This window comes from Lichenostomus cassidix, chromosome 10 (assembly GCF_008360975.1).
Source record: "Lichenostomus cassidix isolate B80296 chromosome 10, HeHo_3.0, whole genome shotgun sequence".
Classification (NCBI taxonomy): Eukaryota; Metazoa; Chordata; class Aves; order Passeriformes; family Meliphagidae; genus Lichenostomus; species Lichenostomus cassidix.
This window is the reverse complement of record NC_139491.1, coordinates 12,906,823-12,923,433: the sequence shown is the minus strand read 5'-3', so window position 1 is coordinate 12,923,433 and position 16,611 is coordinate 12,906,823. Positions and strand designations below refer to the sequence as shown.

At 44.7% G+C, this 16,611-nt stretch overlaps 2 protein-coding genes across 4 annotated transcripts in view; both read left to right on the top strand.

Annotated features, from left to right (window-relative positions):
* Positions 1-2,030, top strand: part of NEDD4 (NEDD4 E3 ubiquitin protein ligase) — a 50,540-nt gene extending 48,510 nt beyond the window's left edge. For all 3 annotated transcript variants that reach the window (XM_085070699.1, XM_085070698.1, XM_085070697.1), the window contains 2 exons: positions 51-123; positions 202-2,030. In XM_085070699.1, the coding sequence (XP_084926825.1) occupies positions 51-123; positions 202-304 (176 nt within the window). In that variant the 3' untranslated portion in view covers positions 305-2,030. The remainder of the gene's footprint in view (positions 1-50; positions 124-201) is intronic.
* Positions 2,031-15,090: 13,060 nt separating this feature from the next.
* Positions 15,091-16,611, top strand: part of PRTG (protogenin) — a 76,670-nt gene continuing 75,149 nt past the window's right edge. The window contains exons 1-2 of the mRNA XM_085070695.1: positions 15,091-15,262; positions 15,854-16,156. Of these exons, the coding sequence (XP_084926821.1) occupies positions 15,187-15,262; positions 15,854-16,156 (379 nt within the window). The 5' untranslated portion in view covers positions 15,091-15,186. The remainder of the gene's footprint in view (positions 15,263-15,853; positions 16,157-16,611) is intronic.

The window sequence follows — 16,611 nt, the reverse complement described above, 5'->3', positions numbered from 1 at the left end:
GATTATAAAAGCATCTCATAAGGTGAAAATTGATGTGTTCTTTTCTGCAGGTTCAAATGGACCACAGTTGTTCACAGTTGAACAGTGGGGTACCCCTGAAAAACTGCCAAGAGCTCATACCTGGTGAGTATTTAATTTAGATAAAAATATGACCTTTAATAAGAGCAATAAAATACTTAAGAGTTTTCGTCTGTTTTTCAGCTTTAATCGCTTGGATTTGCCTCCATATGACTCATTTGAAGATTTATGGGATAAACTTCTTCTAGCGATTGAAAACACTCAGGGTTTTGATGGGGTTGATTGAGACACAGACATAAATTACATTGGTCCAGTGCTGCAATTTCATTTTAAGGGTTTACAAACAAATTTGACTTTTCCAGGGACTACCATTGTATTTAGTCACATGGCTATTGAATCTTCATAGTATCACATGTAAAATAACTAAGTATTAAAAATTACTAACTTTTGAAAATTCTGTCATTTCCATAGTTTCGTGTACTTTGCTAATACATGCAGTATACACATTGGATCAGCCAGTGCCAAGTAAGTCAAAAACGAAAATGTTTTTAGCAGTTGCCTCTTGTACAATATTTGAGACTGTCCTGCCGTAAACTACTGAAGTAAAGCTGTGAAGAAATCTTTGCAGAGGATTTAAATTGGATTTGCTGCTTTAAGAGGAACAACTGAAATTGTTAAATGGTTTTTAAAAAAACTCCAACAAAAAAAAAAAGCAACAAACCCAGCAAACTTCATGTACTACAATATGATAATCTATGCTGCTTCATGCTCTTTGCAACAGATCTGCCCAAAGCACCTTATAATTCAGCATATTAGGTAAAACATTGGAAAGCAGTTGTTTGCGTTATCAGCCATCAGTTTGGAGAACACTGACTTGCTGTCACAGTTGTTAGACTTCTGTTTCTAACTTGCTTTTGCTAAAACATTCTAACAAACCCAAGATTTTTATACAAAACAGATAAGCAGCATAAATCTGAGTTTTAATGAAAAATTATATCCTTTTTTTGTTTGAATTTGTATGCTAATGTTGGTTTATTGAGTGTTCATCACTTTTTTTGATAAATTTGTAGTTGAACAATGGATAATATTTTCAATTCAGTCTTTTGCAACAAATCAATCTTAAAGTGAAATTTATATGGATATCACTCAGTATTTAGTTACTGATAGTTAGAGGCCTTTATTATCCATTCTTGCAGTATTGCACTACATAACAATAAAGAACATGTTTACAGGGTTTTCTGGGCCAAATTCAGCAGTCTGTTATGTGCAAACTCCTCTGACCTGCATGGAGGTTATGCACATGTGGTCAGGTGCAGAATTTGGTTCTGTGATATGTTTACAGGTTGCTAGTTCCTACAGCTGCATTTTTATATTTTTTTCTCCACTGTTAGTCTAGAAACCAAATTTGTTAATACAGTATAACCAAAGTCATAACCAACAATGTGCAATTTATTGTAGATCAACTTGTCATATATAAATATTAGTTTGATTTCTTTTGTAAATGTGGGTATTTTTTGTATTAATGTTAACAATTTTTTTTGAGCAAGTGCTGGTTAAAATGATTAGTAAAGTTGATTCTGAAAGAAAACTGTTGGTTTGAATACCTGGCTTGCTTAAATTTTAACATTTTATTACCAATATGTTCTGAGGGAATGACAGTACCTAGCTTTGGCCAGCAAATTTCTGTTTAGTCACAGTCTTTATAAATATGCAAGAAGGAAGTGTAGCACATCTCTCTGAAGATATGTAAATTATGTAACAAATGTTAATGGGTCTTAAGGGATATTTAAAATCCCACTTTGTTTTATCCTTTGACTAGGTCATTAGGACTGAGAGTATTACATGTAAATAAAGGTAACTTATATAAATTTCCCAAATCTATATGCAGTTTTGTAAAACGTGAATGATATATCAGTAAATCTGTATAGATTTGAATGTAGCAGGTTTTGTTGCATACTTTAAAGCATAAAATAAGGATCCTGAGAGCAGTAAATAAAAGTTTATTCTAATAAGTTGTGATTCAGTTCTTTGAAGTGCAAATCAGCACTTGAAATGGCAAGAATTGAGTAATTTTTATACTCGTAGGTAGGCCATGGCAGTAGCTCCAGCACAACATGCTGCTACTCTTGCAGAGCAGTGAAGATACAGCAGTGCTGTTTCCTGGTGCTCTACTCCCAAGATATGCAGCCTTGCAAAAATGCACCTTGTGTTTTTCCAGAAGCTCTAGGTCGCTGTCAGCCTGCAGTGCACAGCCAGCCTAGGGACACTGAGGGCAGAGGAGCTCCTCAGCAACGCCGCTGACCAGGTGAGGCAGGGCCAGGCTCCTCCCTGCTCTGGGAACATCCCCAGCAGCTGCACAGCCAGCACACCTGGGTGGGGAGTGCCAGAGGGACCCTGAAACTGCACCAGCAGCAGGGAGTGCCCAGCAGCATGTCCCTTCTGTGGGCTTTAAACTAGGTTTGTTGGGGAATGGTGATAGCAGCTTGTGCTTAAGTAAAGGAGAGGTTGGTGGTGCTGAGTATCATAGAATGGCCTTGGTAGGAATGGGACCTTGAAGATCATCCAGTTCCAACCCTCATCATCCTCACAGTAAAGAAGTTTTTCCTAATATCTAATCTAAACCTACTCTTTCAGTTTGAACCCATTCCCCCTTGTTCTGTCTCTACATGCTTTGCCCCATCTGTCCTGTAAGCTCCCTTTAGTTATTGTAGAGCCAAAATTAGGTCACCCTGAAGCCTCTTTTCCAGAACAATCCCAATTCTCTCAGCCTTTCCTGAGAGGAGAGGTGTTCCTTCTCTCAGCTCAACTGGGGTACGGTGCTGGGAGTGAGGCAGCCTTTGTGGAGGATGCCACAGGCTGAAGGGGCCTGCCTTGTGTGCCTGAACACAGAGGCAGCTAGGGAAAAGCCAGGAGGAGTAGAAGATATGGCTTGTATGGCTGGATGCAGGGTGGACTGTGGAAGGGGCAGCAGGCAGGTACAGACCCTTGTGGGTCTGGGCCAGAGGAGACACCAGTCTAGGAAATATCCTGGTCAGTTCCCTGCTGTTTGTTGTGGCTTCTGCAGCTCCATGCTGATTCCAGGCATCTTGTATAGAACATGGAGACCCCAGTGGAGGCTCTGCCTGGGATTTGGACTCTTGGCTGGGCTGGGAGAGGCTGCAGGGCCTCCCTGGGTGCTGGAGACAGCAGGGCCAGGTTTCCCCGGGGGTTCACCCTGGCCTCCCGGGGTCAGTGGGTGATGGGACAGCACAGGGATGGGAGCTGCTGGCACAGCAGGGATGGGAGCTGCTGGCACAGCAGGGATAGGAGCTGCTGGCACAGGGACTTAGCTGTGTTAGGATGGTGTGAAACCTCCAGGAAACTTTTCAGGGGCTGAACTTCCCTAGGAGGTTAAACCATTCCTGTTGCGTGTTTAATAAGGATGGTGGTGGTGTTTATTTGTGTATTAATTATTGCAGTTATATAGGAAAGGGTGTTTCTAAATAAATAGTTATGATGTTTTTGAAGAAGTGAATTTATTTAGCCTAAAAAAGGTAAGTATATAGGTTAGCTGCAAGAAAGACTTGCAGTGTAAACTGTTCCTAATTCAAAGGTCTGCTTAGACTGCTGTGGCTGAGGCTTTCCTAGATTTTTCAGTCCGTGTCACTAATTTGATTTGTGTTGACTTAAAGGGTTTTGGTAAGAAATTGTCTTTCTCTAGAATTTCTCATTTACTCTGAAGGTTATCATGTCTGTGGAATTGCTCTGCAGTCTGGTGGTAGGGAAATGAGATTTTAGGCATGAACAAGATACATTCAACACTCACTTGGAAGTCTGGGGCAGCGGGGGCTGTAGTTTTTTCCCTTCAGAATTAGTTTCTTTCAACAGAGAGGTTTTTAGGCTGGGTGTTACTTGTATCAAGTCTCACTTCTCAAGGTGGTGCAGGTGATTCTTTAGAATTCTGGCTGCATCATGAGACAGAGCTGTGGGTTAAGAGGAATTTAAAACCAATAATTTTTACAGAAAGAGCCATTGAGTCTTCACTTATGCAGTTTGAAGGATACGTGACTTAAATTATTTTTAATTACTATTAAAAAATCACATCTGTAGCATATCAAGTTTTTTTAAATTAGAGACTAGGTTGAGTACTAGTGCATCAAACCTAGGCAAAATACCTAAGTGTAAATGACTAATTTTTTTTCTTTATCCTGTTTTTGTCTTTCTAACCTCACTATTCCATACATACACTTACTTTGTAAGCTGTCTAGTGCCTTGACATTTGATTTGTTCTGTAAATCCATAGCAGAGTTTGGTGCTATTTCACTAATTGATGACATCTTTACAAAAATCTGCACATCTCCTTGAAATCCACAGCTGCCTCTGGCGTACTGTCAATGTGGAACGTGTCCTGGATCAGCACAGATTTCCTTTTTTTTTCCCTCTCCTGTACTTTTTTCTGTGCAATTTCAGCATTACTCACCAAATACATGATACTCATCAATTCCCTAGGGTGGGTATTGCATTGTGACAATGGTAACATGCTGAAACACATATGAAATACTTAAAACTGAATATATGTACTTTTAAATATTGTCTTCATTTTACTCATTTCTTGTGTGGTCAAAAATGGTGTCAGTTGTTAGGAGATTGGACTCTTCTGTCTGTCATTTTTCATGCTATGTGTGTTTCCCTTTCTGTTTCTCATTAAATAGTTTGTTGTGGTGCTTGAGTTCTTCACGTAGGGTCTTATGATGGTATTTTCTTTGTATGAGATTCTGCTTTTCATCAGGCAGTTGGTTTTACTTTAATATGTCCCCTTTTAAATCAACTCTTTCTTTAAAAGAGTCAATGTGCAGTTCTTGTGATGTGAACTGAGAGGAATTAATTTATCTGCAGTTTGACCACCACCAAGGATCCATACCTCTGGTGTCATAGAAAAATGTTTTTGATATGTCTATACATTTAAAAGGCAACCAACACCTACCATCTTCCATGGTTATAAATGGGAATTAAGCATTTAACAGCTGCCATTTTGCTCTGTGGCATCACAGAATCAGTAGGAGATGCAAGCACAAGCTTTGGTGCTCTTGTACTAAATCATTTTTCTTTGAAGTGGAGACTTAATTGCTTTTTCTCTGTGGAACATATATCATTAGCACGCTAATCAGAATACAAACAGCTCACAAAGGGGATAATGAGGGAGAACTTCCATGAAATGCTTGGTTTATGTCCACGTGATTCTGTAAAAAAATGTTTTGTTTTGCTGAGCTGTCCTTAATTTGAGTTTTCTTGCTTAATGAGACTTCAAACAAATTTTACATTGTAGGTTTCAGGTTCTCATCCCAGAGAGAGGCTTGGGATTTTGGGGAGGGGGGAGGCCAAGCAGCTTGGAAAACCTAAACAGACATTAAGTAAGTGAGCCTGCCTCTTGAGGAAAGACAGATAAGGCAGCCTTCTCAAATGTGACAGAATGTAAAACTTTCTGTTGAAATACACTACAGTCTAAAAACATACATTACCATTTGTTTTTCTTAACCCCTTTTGAGTTTAATTTAATGGAAAATGTTTTCATAATTGTCTGATAGCTTTTCTGATATTTTCTACAAGCTGAAATATTTCTGATTGGGGTTTTGTTTTGAGGGCTGGGAAGTATGACCTTTTAGAGGCTGTGAATATACCTCCTTCTATGTGCTGCTGTTTGGGAGTATGCAAAACACTAGAGGTTTAAATCAAATTGCCCTGAGGACTGCTTACTGACCTTTTGAATGCAAAGCTGTCAAAACCTTCAACTAGACATCAGCTAGAGAAGGACACTTAAGGCAGATCAGTGCAAATAGAAAACAATGTGATTTTGACTTTTGGTAATTTCTAGTTTGTGAAAAACAGTTCCTGTGCTGCAAGAGCTGCTGGAAGCAAACCCACACTGCCAAGGAGTTGCTGTGAGTAACATGTAATAGTTGTTTTTCAGGGGAAACCTTTTATAAGCTACTTAAGAAATTTGAAGTTTTCATTAATTGCCAAATCCTGATACAGTTATCTGAGCAGGATGCTTCATTGACTTCAAAGGGATTTTTGTCTACTTAAGGAATGCAGGGTCAGGCCCTTAACCAGTGATAACTTTCTTCAGTGGGTTGTCAGATATGACAAACTATGCCACTTTAATAGAAGTTACCCTGGCCAGGCCATGCCATCCCTTTGTCTGGAAAATCTGCTTTCTTCCTTAAAGAAGAAAGTAAAGGAATTTCTCTATAGAAGAGATTAGAAATTACTCGCTAGCTGAAGCTGTGGTTTCTGTACAAATAGTTTATTTACTTTGAATAGCTGCAACACATTATTTTCTAGTTATGACAATTAGAAAATAAATTCAGTTTCACAAAGTGTTTGATGGAGTTATGAGCTCCCCATTCTGTGTATTGCTGCCCAGCAATTAATTGTCCATCCTTAATAGATTTATTCCTAATTAATTGTTCATGCACTATTGCTTGTTGTAGTGCAGCCTTTTAAATAAATGCCTGCCTTTCTATGTAGACCTGCAGAAATGGACCAAAACCTGGGGGACTGAGAAGCTGTTCATTCCTATGTTGGGTCCCAGCCCAATAGTTATAGGCATCCTGTGCTGAGGACTCACTGGAAATTATTTCACAGGCTAGTAAAAAGTAATTCTCTCTGCTTTATCAGAATGTTAAAAGTGCTTTTCTTAGTATAATTAAAGGTTAGCTATCAAAACATGAGGTGCTGCTTCATCCAATATAATATAATTGAGTTCTATTAACATGTAGCTAAAATTCTTTTGCAAATTAATTAATTTTGCTATTCTCCACACTGAGAATTTGGAGTCTGACCGTAAGCCTTTCTAAGATCAAATTTTCATTTATATAAAAGACTACAAGTTTGTAAAGATAAGAGGTGAAGCTGAAATTTTGTATGCTTGCATAGACCTGAATTAGAAAAGTGAACAACATTTTGGTCATGTAAATGCTTCTCTGTACTGGAAAAGGTCCAGCTACTTAATTGACTCTTAAGGTGCAAACAGGCTGGATCAGTTGATCTCTCACTGGAGAAAGAAATTAATCCTGATCCTGTAACTAACTGAAGCAGCTCAGTCAGTCAGTGTGGGGCTGCAGCTGCCGCAGGGCTGGGCTGTGGAGTGGGCTCAGGGTGTGACTGGGGACATCCTGCGCTGGATGTGTTAATGGGGGCAGCTCCTCCTGGAGCCAAAGTCGTTTGGACACTCGGCAGGATTTGGAGGGCTGCTGTCTGTATGTTGAAGGTTTGCTCTGTTAGGCATCATGCTTTGGGTGCTGCAGCTTGCTGAGGCTGGCTGGGATGTTCCCAGCCACTCCACGCAGGATTTCCACCAAGTGACTTGCACTGGCCTGGTCCTCAACTGAGCAGATGAGGGCAGTTTGACTCCCTGACTTGTCATAACCAATCTCTCCACACACCAGGTATATTTCTTCCCCCTGTTTCCTTAGCATGAACATTTTGTATTCCATATGTGTATTACTTAAACAATATAAGTTCTATCGTGTGCCAGCATTTGGCCACTGTGATCTTACAGAGGTATCTGATCGTAAATGACAGCAAAATGTTATTTAGCATTTAGCAAATGTAATCCTGAGCTAATGATTGGCAGCACAAAGAGCTGGGTAGCAGCACAGCTGAAACCAAGTTATACTACAAGCAGCTTTAACTGCTGGTTTAACTGCTGGTTGCTCTCCTGATGCATTAAGCAGACATACCTGTGCATGACACACACTAAATGGAACCAGAGAATAAATGCCAGCAAAACAAAAAAAAGTTGTAATTTATGGCCCCCCCAACATATTTTCATCAGAATTAGTTCTCTTGATTCCTCGCTTAGCCACACAACCTCTTTGCAGTGCCTGTGCTGGGTTGGGAAGTGCTAAATTGCATTAAACTGACGGCACCTGGGGCTGTGCTTCCAGCAGAGCTTCTGAGCTCCTCGTGCTCTGCTGTGGCTCAGCAGGGACTAGGTGGAGACCTAAACCAGGTTAGTAACAATGCAGGGGAAGGAGGAATTGGGGTGTGCTGCTTTGTTTCCCCACAGTCCCTTGGGCCACGCAGGGCACTGTGGTCCAGCTGTGTCTCTTGCCTTCGTAACTTGGCCAGCAGTGGGCAGACAGCTCTTCCAGAGCCTTTCAATAGGGGAGATCCCCATAGGGCCCCAAGAGACTCCTGCAGCCCAGCTGAGATAAAATCCCAGCAACTGCAGCTGAGGGAGGCAGTAATTTGGGCATCAAAAGAAATCACCCCTGCAATGCCCAGCTTTTGGCTCCCCTTGGTTCTCACCCCGTGGCTCGCTCCTTGCACCAGGGTGTTGCCTTTAGCGGGTTTGCCCGAATTCTTGGTAAAGCCGTTTTGGTGCAAGTCACAGCTTCATGTGGCCCTTCAAACATCTCGGGCTCCATCCCCAAAGCTGTGCTGTGCACAGGGGCATTTGCAGGCCGAGCCTGTGTGCGTGTGAGGGGGAGGAGGTGCTGGGAACATGCCTTGAAGGCTTCAAATCTGTTTATCTTCACACTCCTGAGAGGCGATCGCTCTCCCGTGACAGGGCAGTGCGCTGGAGGGAGCAGCGCTGGCAGCACCGAGATAAACCGATGGGGCACAGCCTGCTTTGGCCAAGTGGCCTCTCTCTGACCAGCAATTCCTTATGTCTCTGTGAGATGAAATGGGACAAGAGCAGCAGGAAGCCTCCTCCAATCCTTCTTTTTAATAGTTCCTTGGGATAAATTGTAGATAAGAGGAGAGACCACATTGTTAACATGCTGAGAATGCAAAGACAAAGGAAAGGCAATCTTTCACAGCAAAAAATAAATAGGTATCTGTAGCATGGTATATTCAGCAGTATGCCCAAATGCTAGCTAACCTCTGACTTGTCTTGTTTTTATTTTATTTCCAATATTTGTTTTATCATTGCAAACATATAAAGGAAAAGAGGAAGAAATTATTTGCCTGTTTCCTGTTGTAACAGCAGAATGGAGGTAACTTATATAGGGATGAAAGGAGACCATATTTCATGCCTCTTGCTAAACAAATAGCTGCAGAACAGTGGGTTATCATGATAAGCATGACAGACTAACAAAAAGCTGCCTCTGAGAGATTCCTTTATAGATGTAAACATAGAAAAGGGTAACCTGGGAGATATTTTCTTTCTGTTCAATTATTCTTGGTCTGATACTTATGGTATCGACCCAGTGCATAAACACTTTGATTTATGGAGGATACCCTCAGAGTACAGTGCTGCAGCATTTCCAGGATTTTGTTTGTTTCTGTATTGGAGAATGGGTTGAGAGAGTAGACTGTACTGAGCCAATTAAAAAATATATACATTGCAAATGCATTTTATGGGACAGCTCTTGTCCACTTGTTGGCCCTTCTTGTGCATTGCAATTTCTATGTATGCATAAACCCTTTTTGAAAATAGTCCATATATTTCAGTGTGCAGATTCCAGCTGCTGCCAGTCTGCTGTCACTTTGGTCCCATGCCAGCTGAGTGCTGAGGACTTTCCTCCCAGGAGTGCTGAGCACCCCTGAGCTCAGAGGAATTAAACTGTGCTCAGCTCCTTGTTTGAGAGCCCGAGGTGGCATGGCAGGAGTGTGCAGCTGCCTGGCCTGGGAAATGTTCGTGGTGGTTTGGCTGATCCAAGCTGCTGTCCCATGCTATTGCTGCTGCTCCTTGTTGCAACCCTTGGTGTTTCTACACCTAAGAGCCAGGCTAGGGAGATAAACCAGAAAACAAGCTCTACTGAAAAACAGAAAGGCTTTTCTAGCAGGTTATATGTCCAGAGAAGTTCACTGAAGCAGACGAGCATCAGCTGTGGCATGAAGGCTAGAAGAGAGAGTTTGGAGCTGCAGTAAATCCAAACTCCACACCATAAAGTCTTAACACTGTATGAGAGGGCAAGAGTGCATCTGGGACTAGGTATGCCCCTTTCTCTGTAGCTGTGTGGTTTGTTTAAAGTACCAACAAGATCTGGTGGCTTGCACTGGGGAAACAGCAGGCTGACTGACCAAAAATACTTAGGTATTTTTCACACCTTCCAGTAGCAGCAAATGGGCATGGAAGAGCCAGGGAATGCACTTTGCCAGATCCCTGTGAGGTTGCTCTTCCAAACTGCCTGTTGTTACCTCCAGGGGAAGGGGAGGATGTTGGGGTGTCATCCATCTCCTTCTGAAATTCATGGCAGGGTTCCTCTTCATTCTGGTGTGACAAACCTTCAGGGGTAGGGGTAAACATCTGGAGGCTGCCTCCAGGGCACTGTGAAACAACCTAGCAAAGGTGCACCACTGATTTGGGCCAGTGAAGCACTGGAAGGTAGCTGAAAGGGGGAAAAATGCTAATATAGCAAATAATTTTACTCCTTTCACTTTGGGGTTGTTTTATGACCAGATGAGATCTGTGTTAAAATCCCTTTTGTCAAGGTGTGCTTTTCCTGTACAGGAAGGCTCCCTGGAGAGAAAGTTCATTAGCATCCCAAGGGCTCAGCCCAAAGTGTGCTTGCCCATCTGCTCATGGAAGGAGTGAATCTCCTTTGAGAAGGCAATGGAGATGGTAACTGTACGCAGATTCCAAATGAAACAAGAATCTACTAAGTGACCAAATGTGCCAAAAGTAAACATTTTTTATGGTGGGTCTAATAGAGTTAGTGTAACACACTTAAAATCTGTGAATACAGTTGTAATTGGGTCAGGAGTTTGTCACGAGAAACAAGAAAGTGTCTAAACATGCTTACAGTGACACCAGATCAAAAACACTCCGAGCAAGAACTGTAAGGACAAAAGGGGCTTTCCTGAGAAGAGTTAATGACACCCTGCCAGGAGTGCAGCATCGTGGCAGCCCCTTAGCTGGGCTCTAGGGACTCTGTCTGAAGGCAGAGCTGGCCGCTGCAAATTGCTGTAATTCCCCTGCAGTTAATAGGTTTCTGGCAATTACCATTGCTCCCAGCCTGCCGTGGACTGCAGCTCCACTCCTGCTCCAGCCATGCTCAGCTGCCTGTGCTGCTGGTACCCTGCAGTGCCTGGAGCTCCAGCTTTCTCCACACCAGCAGTGACACCCAGCAGCTCCTACCAGCCGAGCTGGAGGATGATCTGGGACCTGGCACTGGCAGCAGGAAAGGGCTGAGCCTGTGGGGGACCAGGATAATGATTATATGCCCATTTGAGAATGGATTTGGGCTCCAGGACCCTACTGCCACCTCTTATGGGCTACAGCTAATTGATGATAGTGTTCTGACTGCACATATTCCAATGGAGACACTTTAAACTGCTGTAAATAACTCTTTCCCCACCTCTCCTGTTTCCCACCCAGAGGTGCTCATTCCTCTCCTTTTCTCTTCCATGATATTGTGATGTTAAAGCAGAGCCATGTGAAGCCAAAACAGGAGAATAGATCATGTGGGCAAAACCACATTCCCATTTCTGAGCTTGTTAGATCAGGTGGGATACAGCAGCATGTGGGAACCCAGCTCAAGCCATTTGTGGCCATGCCAAACACCATCTATGCTGCTCTGACAGCTTTTTCCAGACCACAGGGATGAAAGAGCTAACATGATGCTATAAATTTTCTCAGATAGGAGTGAAATGCTCAGTGCAAAACTCACCACAGACCAAACAGGACTGTTTCTGTTTTAAGCTAAAGGAGATGCAAATGTTCTTACACCAGAAAAATCTTATTCTAATGTGGAAAGAAACTGCATTCTCCATCCTGGGTTTGTGGCTGTGGTGATCTCATAAATACAGAGTTCACCTGGGGAAGGTCCAGTTACACTGAATTTTCAGTTTCTTTCCCTTTCCCAAGACTGTTACGTTCCATCCCAGGGAAGACTGCTGCCTATCAGTTTGCTTTCTAGAGATGTTGGTAACACTTGAGGCAAAGTGTATAAACACCACAGTCATGAGATTTCATTAATGTTTGGGAAATCCCTCTCTTTGGTTCATAATTGTACCAAAATTCTGGATTTTATAGCTCTAGCTCAGTTTAGCAGTCCTGGATGCATTGCCAGCTGCCCATGGAGGAGTAAAACCTCAAGTCAGATCTGTTCATGTCAATCTGATTTTTATAATCTTTCTTTCCTGGAAACATATAGATTGGTCTGGCCAGGGCTAAGGCTGAAATGCAGTATAAGGTAAATCAGGTTATTTACATACAGCAACATGGACAGCATGCTGTTGTTCCAGCCAGTGATAGCTCTTCAAAGAGAGCTCTTACTACTGGCTTGGGTTATAAGACATTGAAGTGCTGACTGCTCAAGTATTACAGGTTATTATTTTTTGAAAGCTGTGTGCAGCTTGTTTGCAGACTCAAAAATCTAAGCATAGAAAAGGGTTTATATGGATCTGAAAAGAATCCAAAAAAACTGGGGAAGTTTGGATAGCTCAAGTCAAGCAAAAAAAGTCTGTGTGGGTGACAGAAGAAAAATTGCTGCCCTGCAGCAAAGTAGGAATAGCTTTGTTTATGTTGGCTGGCAACATCTTGTACTCCTGCACTGCCTTTCTGTCTTTCTCAAGATAGTGCTTCTGAAATGGTTGGGCAAGTAGATAATTGTGTTCATTGGCTGCATATTTACTAATATGGTGTATTTGACAAAGTTACAATTGGCAGTGCCTTTAAACTGTGGTTCAGTGAGTTTATCAGTTATGTGTGAATTTAGATATGTTATCACAAGTCTGCGCTATCTCTAACCCAATTAATTACTGGGAAATGTGTTAAAATAATGAATCCTGACAAATTAAAGAGGGGGAGTTAATGCTCATCTAGCCATTGAACTGCTTAGTTCTAGAGGAATTTTATTACTTATTTTGTTAAATAGAAATGTGACAATGAAAATATTGGTATTTGTAGCTGCCCAGACCCAGGCACAAGGAGCATTCCAGAGGGAAGCATTTTCCTTGCTAAGCCATTTAAGACAAATATTGCATTTGATCTCATGAGACAAAATCTCCTGATGGCACAGTGTAGTCCAGGGAGATGTTAAAGCAGTTTCCCCATCACAGCAGAATACAGGAATGAGCACAGATGACACAGCTAGGGCAAAGCAGCCCACAAGCAGGACAGGACTACAACTTGCTCTCTCTCTGTTGGCGTTTTTTTGTCTCTTGGTCAACTCAGACCAACTCCTCCTTTAAAAAGAGCTAGTGAATTGAGCAAAGGAGGTGTTTCCCCTGGGACAAATGGGGTAGTGTCCAGTGCTGGGCAGTACAGCTCATGCCTGCAGGAAGCACTGCCAAGGTCTGCAGGGAAATGACCTTACATCTACCCAGGGACAGCTCCAGCCACTCCACCAACTGACCAAAGCATCTGGCATAGAAATGTTACTGGATACTGCATTCCCTGTTGTGCTGGTCTTCTAGGTGTGCTGAGCTGTAGGAAATCTCAAATTCAGTCTCACTGATGAACCAGAGTTTAGCAGGACAGAGTACAGTGCCAGCATGAGCTGCAGAGGAAAGTTGTGAGTTTACCATGTGAAAGAATGAACATTTAGTCATTAATGCTCAAAAATAATGTAAACAAAACTTTTGGTGATTTTTTTTTCTTTCATGGTTCACACCTTTTTTATTAGATAAATTAAAACACTGAGGAAAATTGAAAAATACTGGGTCAAGTGGATCCTGTTGCTGCATTTGGTCCTATTTGGACACCAAAGCAGTGCATGTGTAGTTCTGCTCTGCAAAATGACTGAAACTGTCTGGATGCCTTTTGGGTAGGTGATTTGCATGTAAAGCAAATATTTCCCAATTACCTTCCCTGAAAAGTCTGTCTGTGTATTTTTGACAGGTGAGGAAGGTGATGTACATCAAACTATGGCTTACATCACATTTTGGTAGTTCTGATTTTCTCCTGAAGACTTTCAGAGGAGTCACTGACTCAGGCTGTAAGGCAGTCCCGGTGATAATGCAGCAGAAGGGACTGGTTTGGCTGCCAGCTCTCAGCTCTGTGAGCTTTGCAGCGCTGGCAGGAACAAAAAGCAGTAAAAACTTGCCTGTCACTGAAGTCAGCAGCTCTCACAATGAATGCAAACATAGGGCAAATCTGCTGAGTAAGAAGATGCCTTCCTACACGGTAACTTTAGTAACTAGAAATCTGAACAGACAAAAAGAGAGATTAGAAATTGCTGGATGCAAGCACGGAGTAAAATCAGGGGTGGAACTGAAAGCTTAAATGATAGCGGCAGCATTTGATGGTATCTCCCATACACATTATCTAGAGGGTGGTGATAGCATGATTCTCAAGCCATGTTTGCAGTGTCAGTTGCATTTTTGCAAGCTAGAGGCAGATGTAAACTTAAGGTTGTTTTCTGAGGCAGTAAGTAAAGAGCAGCTCATCCTCGACAGCACAGCACTGTTCCACGTGGCCATGTGGAAGTGATTTTATTGGTGCTGTAGGATGGGCACGGGGAGAACCACTAACAAAATTGGCTTTTTATTTCTGATCAATGCCCATCTCCAACTCAAACATTTGTCTGCACGTGTGGGAAGGCCAGTTTTGTCTGGGTGTGAAGGTGCTGTGGCACACCTGGGCAGTGCTACACCTGGGCAGTGCTGCACCTGCGCGGGGCAGTGCGGGGTCCACCGCTCAGCACCTGCCCCGGTTCGGTGCTCGGGGCGGGCAGCTCTGGGCTTGGCACAGCCCTTCGGTAACGCCGCGCCAGGTCCAGCGCACGTGTTGCCGCTGCTCGCCGCGCCGGTGAGCCGCGCGGTGTCCGGGGAGGCATGGCCGGCAGCTCCCGCCGCGGCTGGGGGGCTCAGCCCGCCCGTTAGTACCGCGGCCGGCAGCGCCTGCCCGGGTCGGGGGTCGGCGGGAGCTGCTGTCGGGTCCCGGTGCTGCCCGGGAGGGGCCCCGTCTGCGGAGCCGCGCTCGGCCCAGATGGCGCCGCAGCCCGCGGCCCCTCGTGCTCGGGGCAGGCCGGCCAGCCCCGCCGCCCCGGCGCATTGTCCGCCGCGACCCCCCGCCCTGCGGCCCGCCCCGTCCAGCGGCGTCCCTCCCTCCCTCCTCCGGCCGGCCCTGCCCCTCGCCCCCTTCTCCCCAAAGGCCAATGGAGAAGAGATGCGGAGAGTAGGGCCGGGACGGGCGCGCCGGGGCCGCTCCGTCCGTCCGCAGTCTCCTCCTCTCGCCCGCTGACCGGTGTGTGGAGCGGCCGGCGGGGCATGCCAGCCGCGTCCCGCTGAATGGCGCCGCTCCGCCGCCGGCCGCTGCTGCGGACGCTGCTGCCGCTGCTGCTGCCGCTGCTGCTCCCGCTGCCAGGTGAGTCCGGCCGGCCCGCGCCCCATTGTCCGCCCCGGCCCCGCCGCACGTGGCTTTATTTAGCCGGCATCGGCGGGACCGGCCGGGGAGGGAGCGGGAACCGGCGGCGGCTCCGCGCTTTGTTCGCGCCGTGAGGGGAGCGGGCGGTGCGCGGCCCCTCCGCGCTCGGGGCTTTGCCTAACGATTCCTTGTAAAATCAGGTTTTTTACGACGCGCCCCGCTCCGGCTGCTTTGGCAGGCTTGTAAAATTAGCGAGCGGGCCGGCGGAGCGGTCGCACCTGTGTGGCCCCGGCGCTGCGCTCCCCGCACCCTGAGCCCCCCGCCCGGCCGTGGCGGTGCCCGGCCCGCTGGGGAAGGCGCTGCTTCTCCAGCTCCTTGGCTTTGTACAGCCTCGGGGCTTCGCGCCGCTTGGAGTCAGTACCAAGTTTCCGCAGAGTTGTGCGAGTTGGGAGCGCTCGGAGCGTGTGATAGCGATAGCTTCACCTCGTGCTGTGCGTTCCGCGGGATGACTCGCAGCGCGCTTGGTAAATTGCACGTCTCTGCTTACATGTCTTGGCCTTACAGGCAAAATGTGTTTTTCTTCTCTCTTAGGAGTGTGGTGCTTTAGTGAACTGTTTTTTGTGAAAGAGCCTCAGGACGTTACTGTCTCAAGGAAGGATCCGGTGGTTTTAGACTGCCAAGCCCGTGGTGAAGCTCCTATAACTATTACATGGCTGAAAAATGGAGGCAAAGTATCTGAAAATGAGCGGATCTACACTTTATCCAATGGCTCGTTGTATATCAGTGAGGTGGAAGGAAAGAAGGGAGAACTGTCTGATGAAGGATTTTACCAGTGCTTAGCTCTGAACAAATATGGGGCTATTCTCAGTCAAAAAAGCCACCTCACACTAGCAAGTAAGTCCCATCTCCTGTTTATTAACCTGCTCGTGAGTTTGTGACAGCAGTTCCCTGAAGAGCACACAACAACCTATTGTTTTGATTGTCTACCTGAAAAGTTAAAACGCAGAATTGTAGAGCAATTCTAGAGAACCTTTGTTTCTTTTAAAATGTTTAAAGATTATGGGAAAAACTTACGATGGTCCGTTTTTGAGTCCCTCATGTGGCAGAAGTGGTGCAGGCACCTGTGACACCTCTTGGGCAGTGGTGCCTTGTGTGGGTGGCTTATGTGTGTCACCAGTCTCTGGAGCAGGTGGTGATGCAGGGTCATGCTGGCTACAGAAGTCCTGGGTCTCATTTCTCAAGTGCTGTTCTAGCACCCTTAAAAGGGTTATCTACAGATCCAATTAAAAAAAAATAAAAAAGACTTTTTTCAGTGGGTTGATGTTGTGTTGTGCCATCTAGGGGCTGGG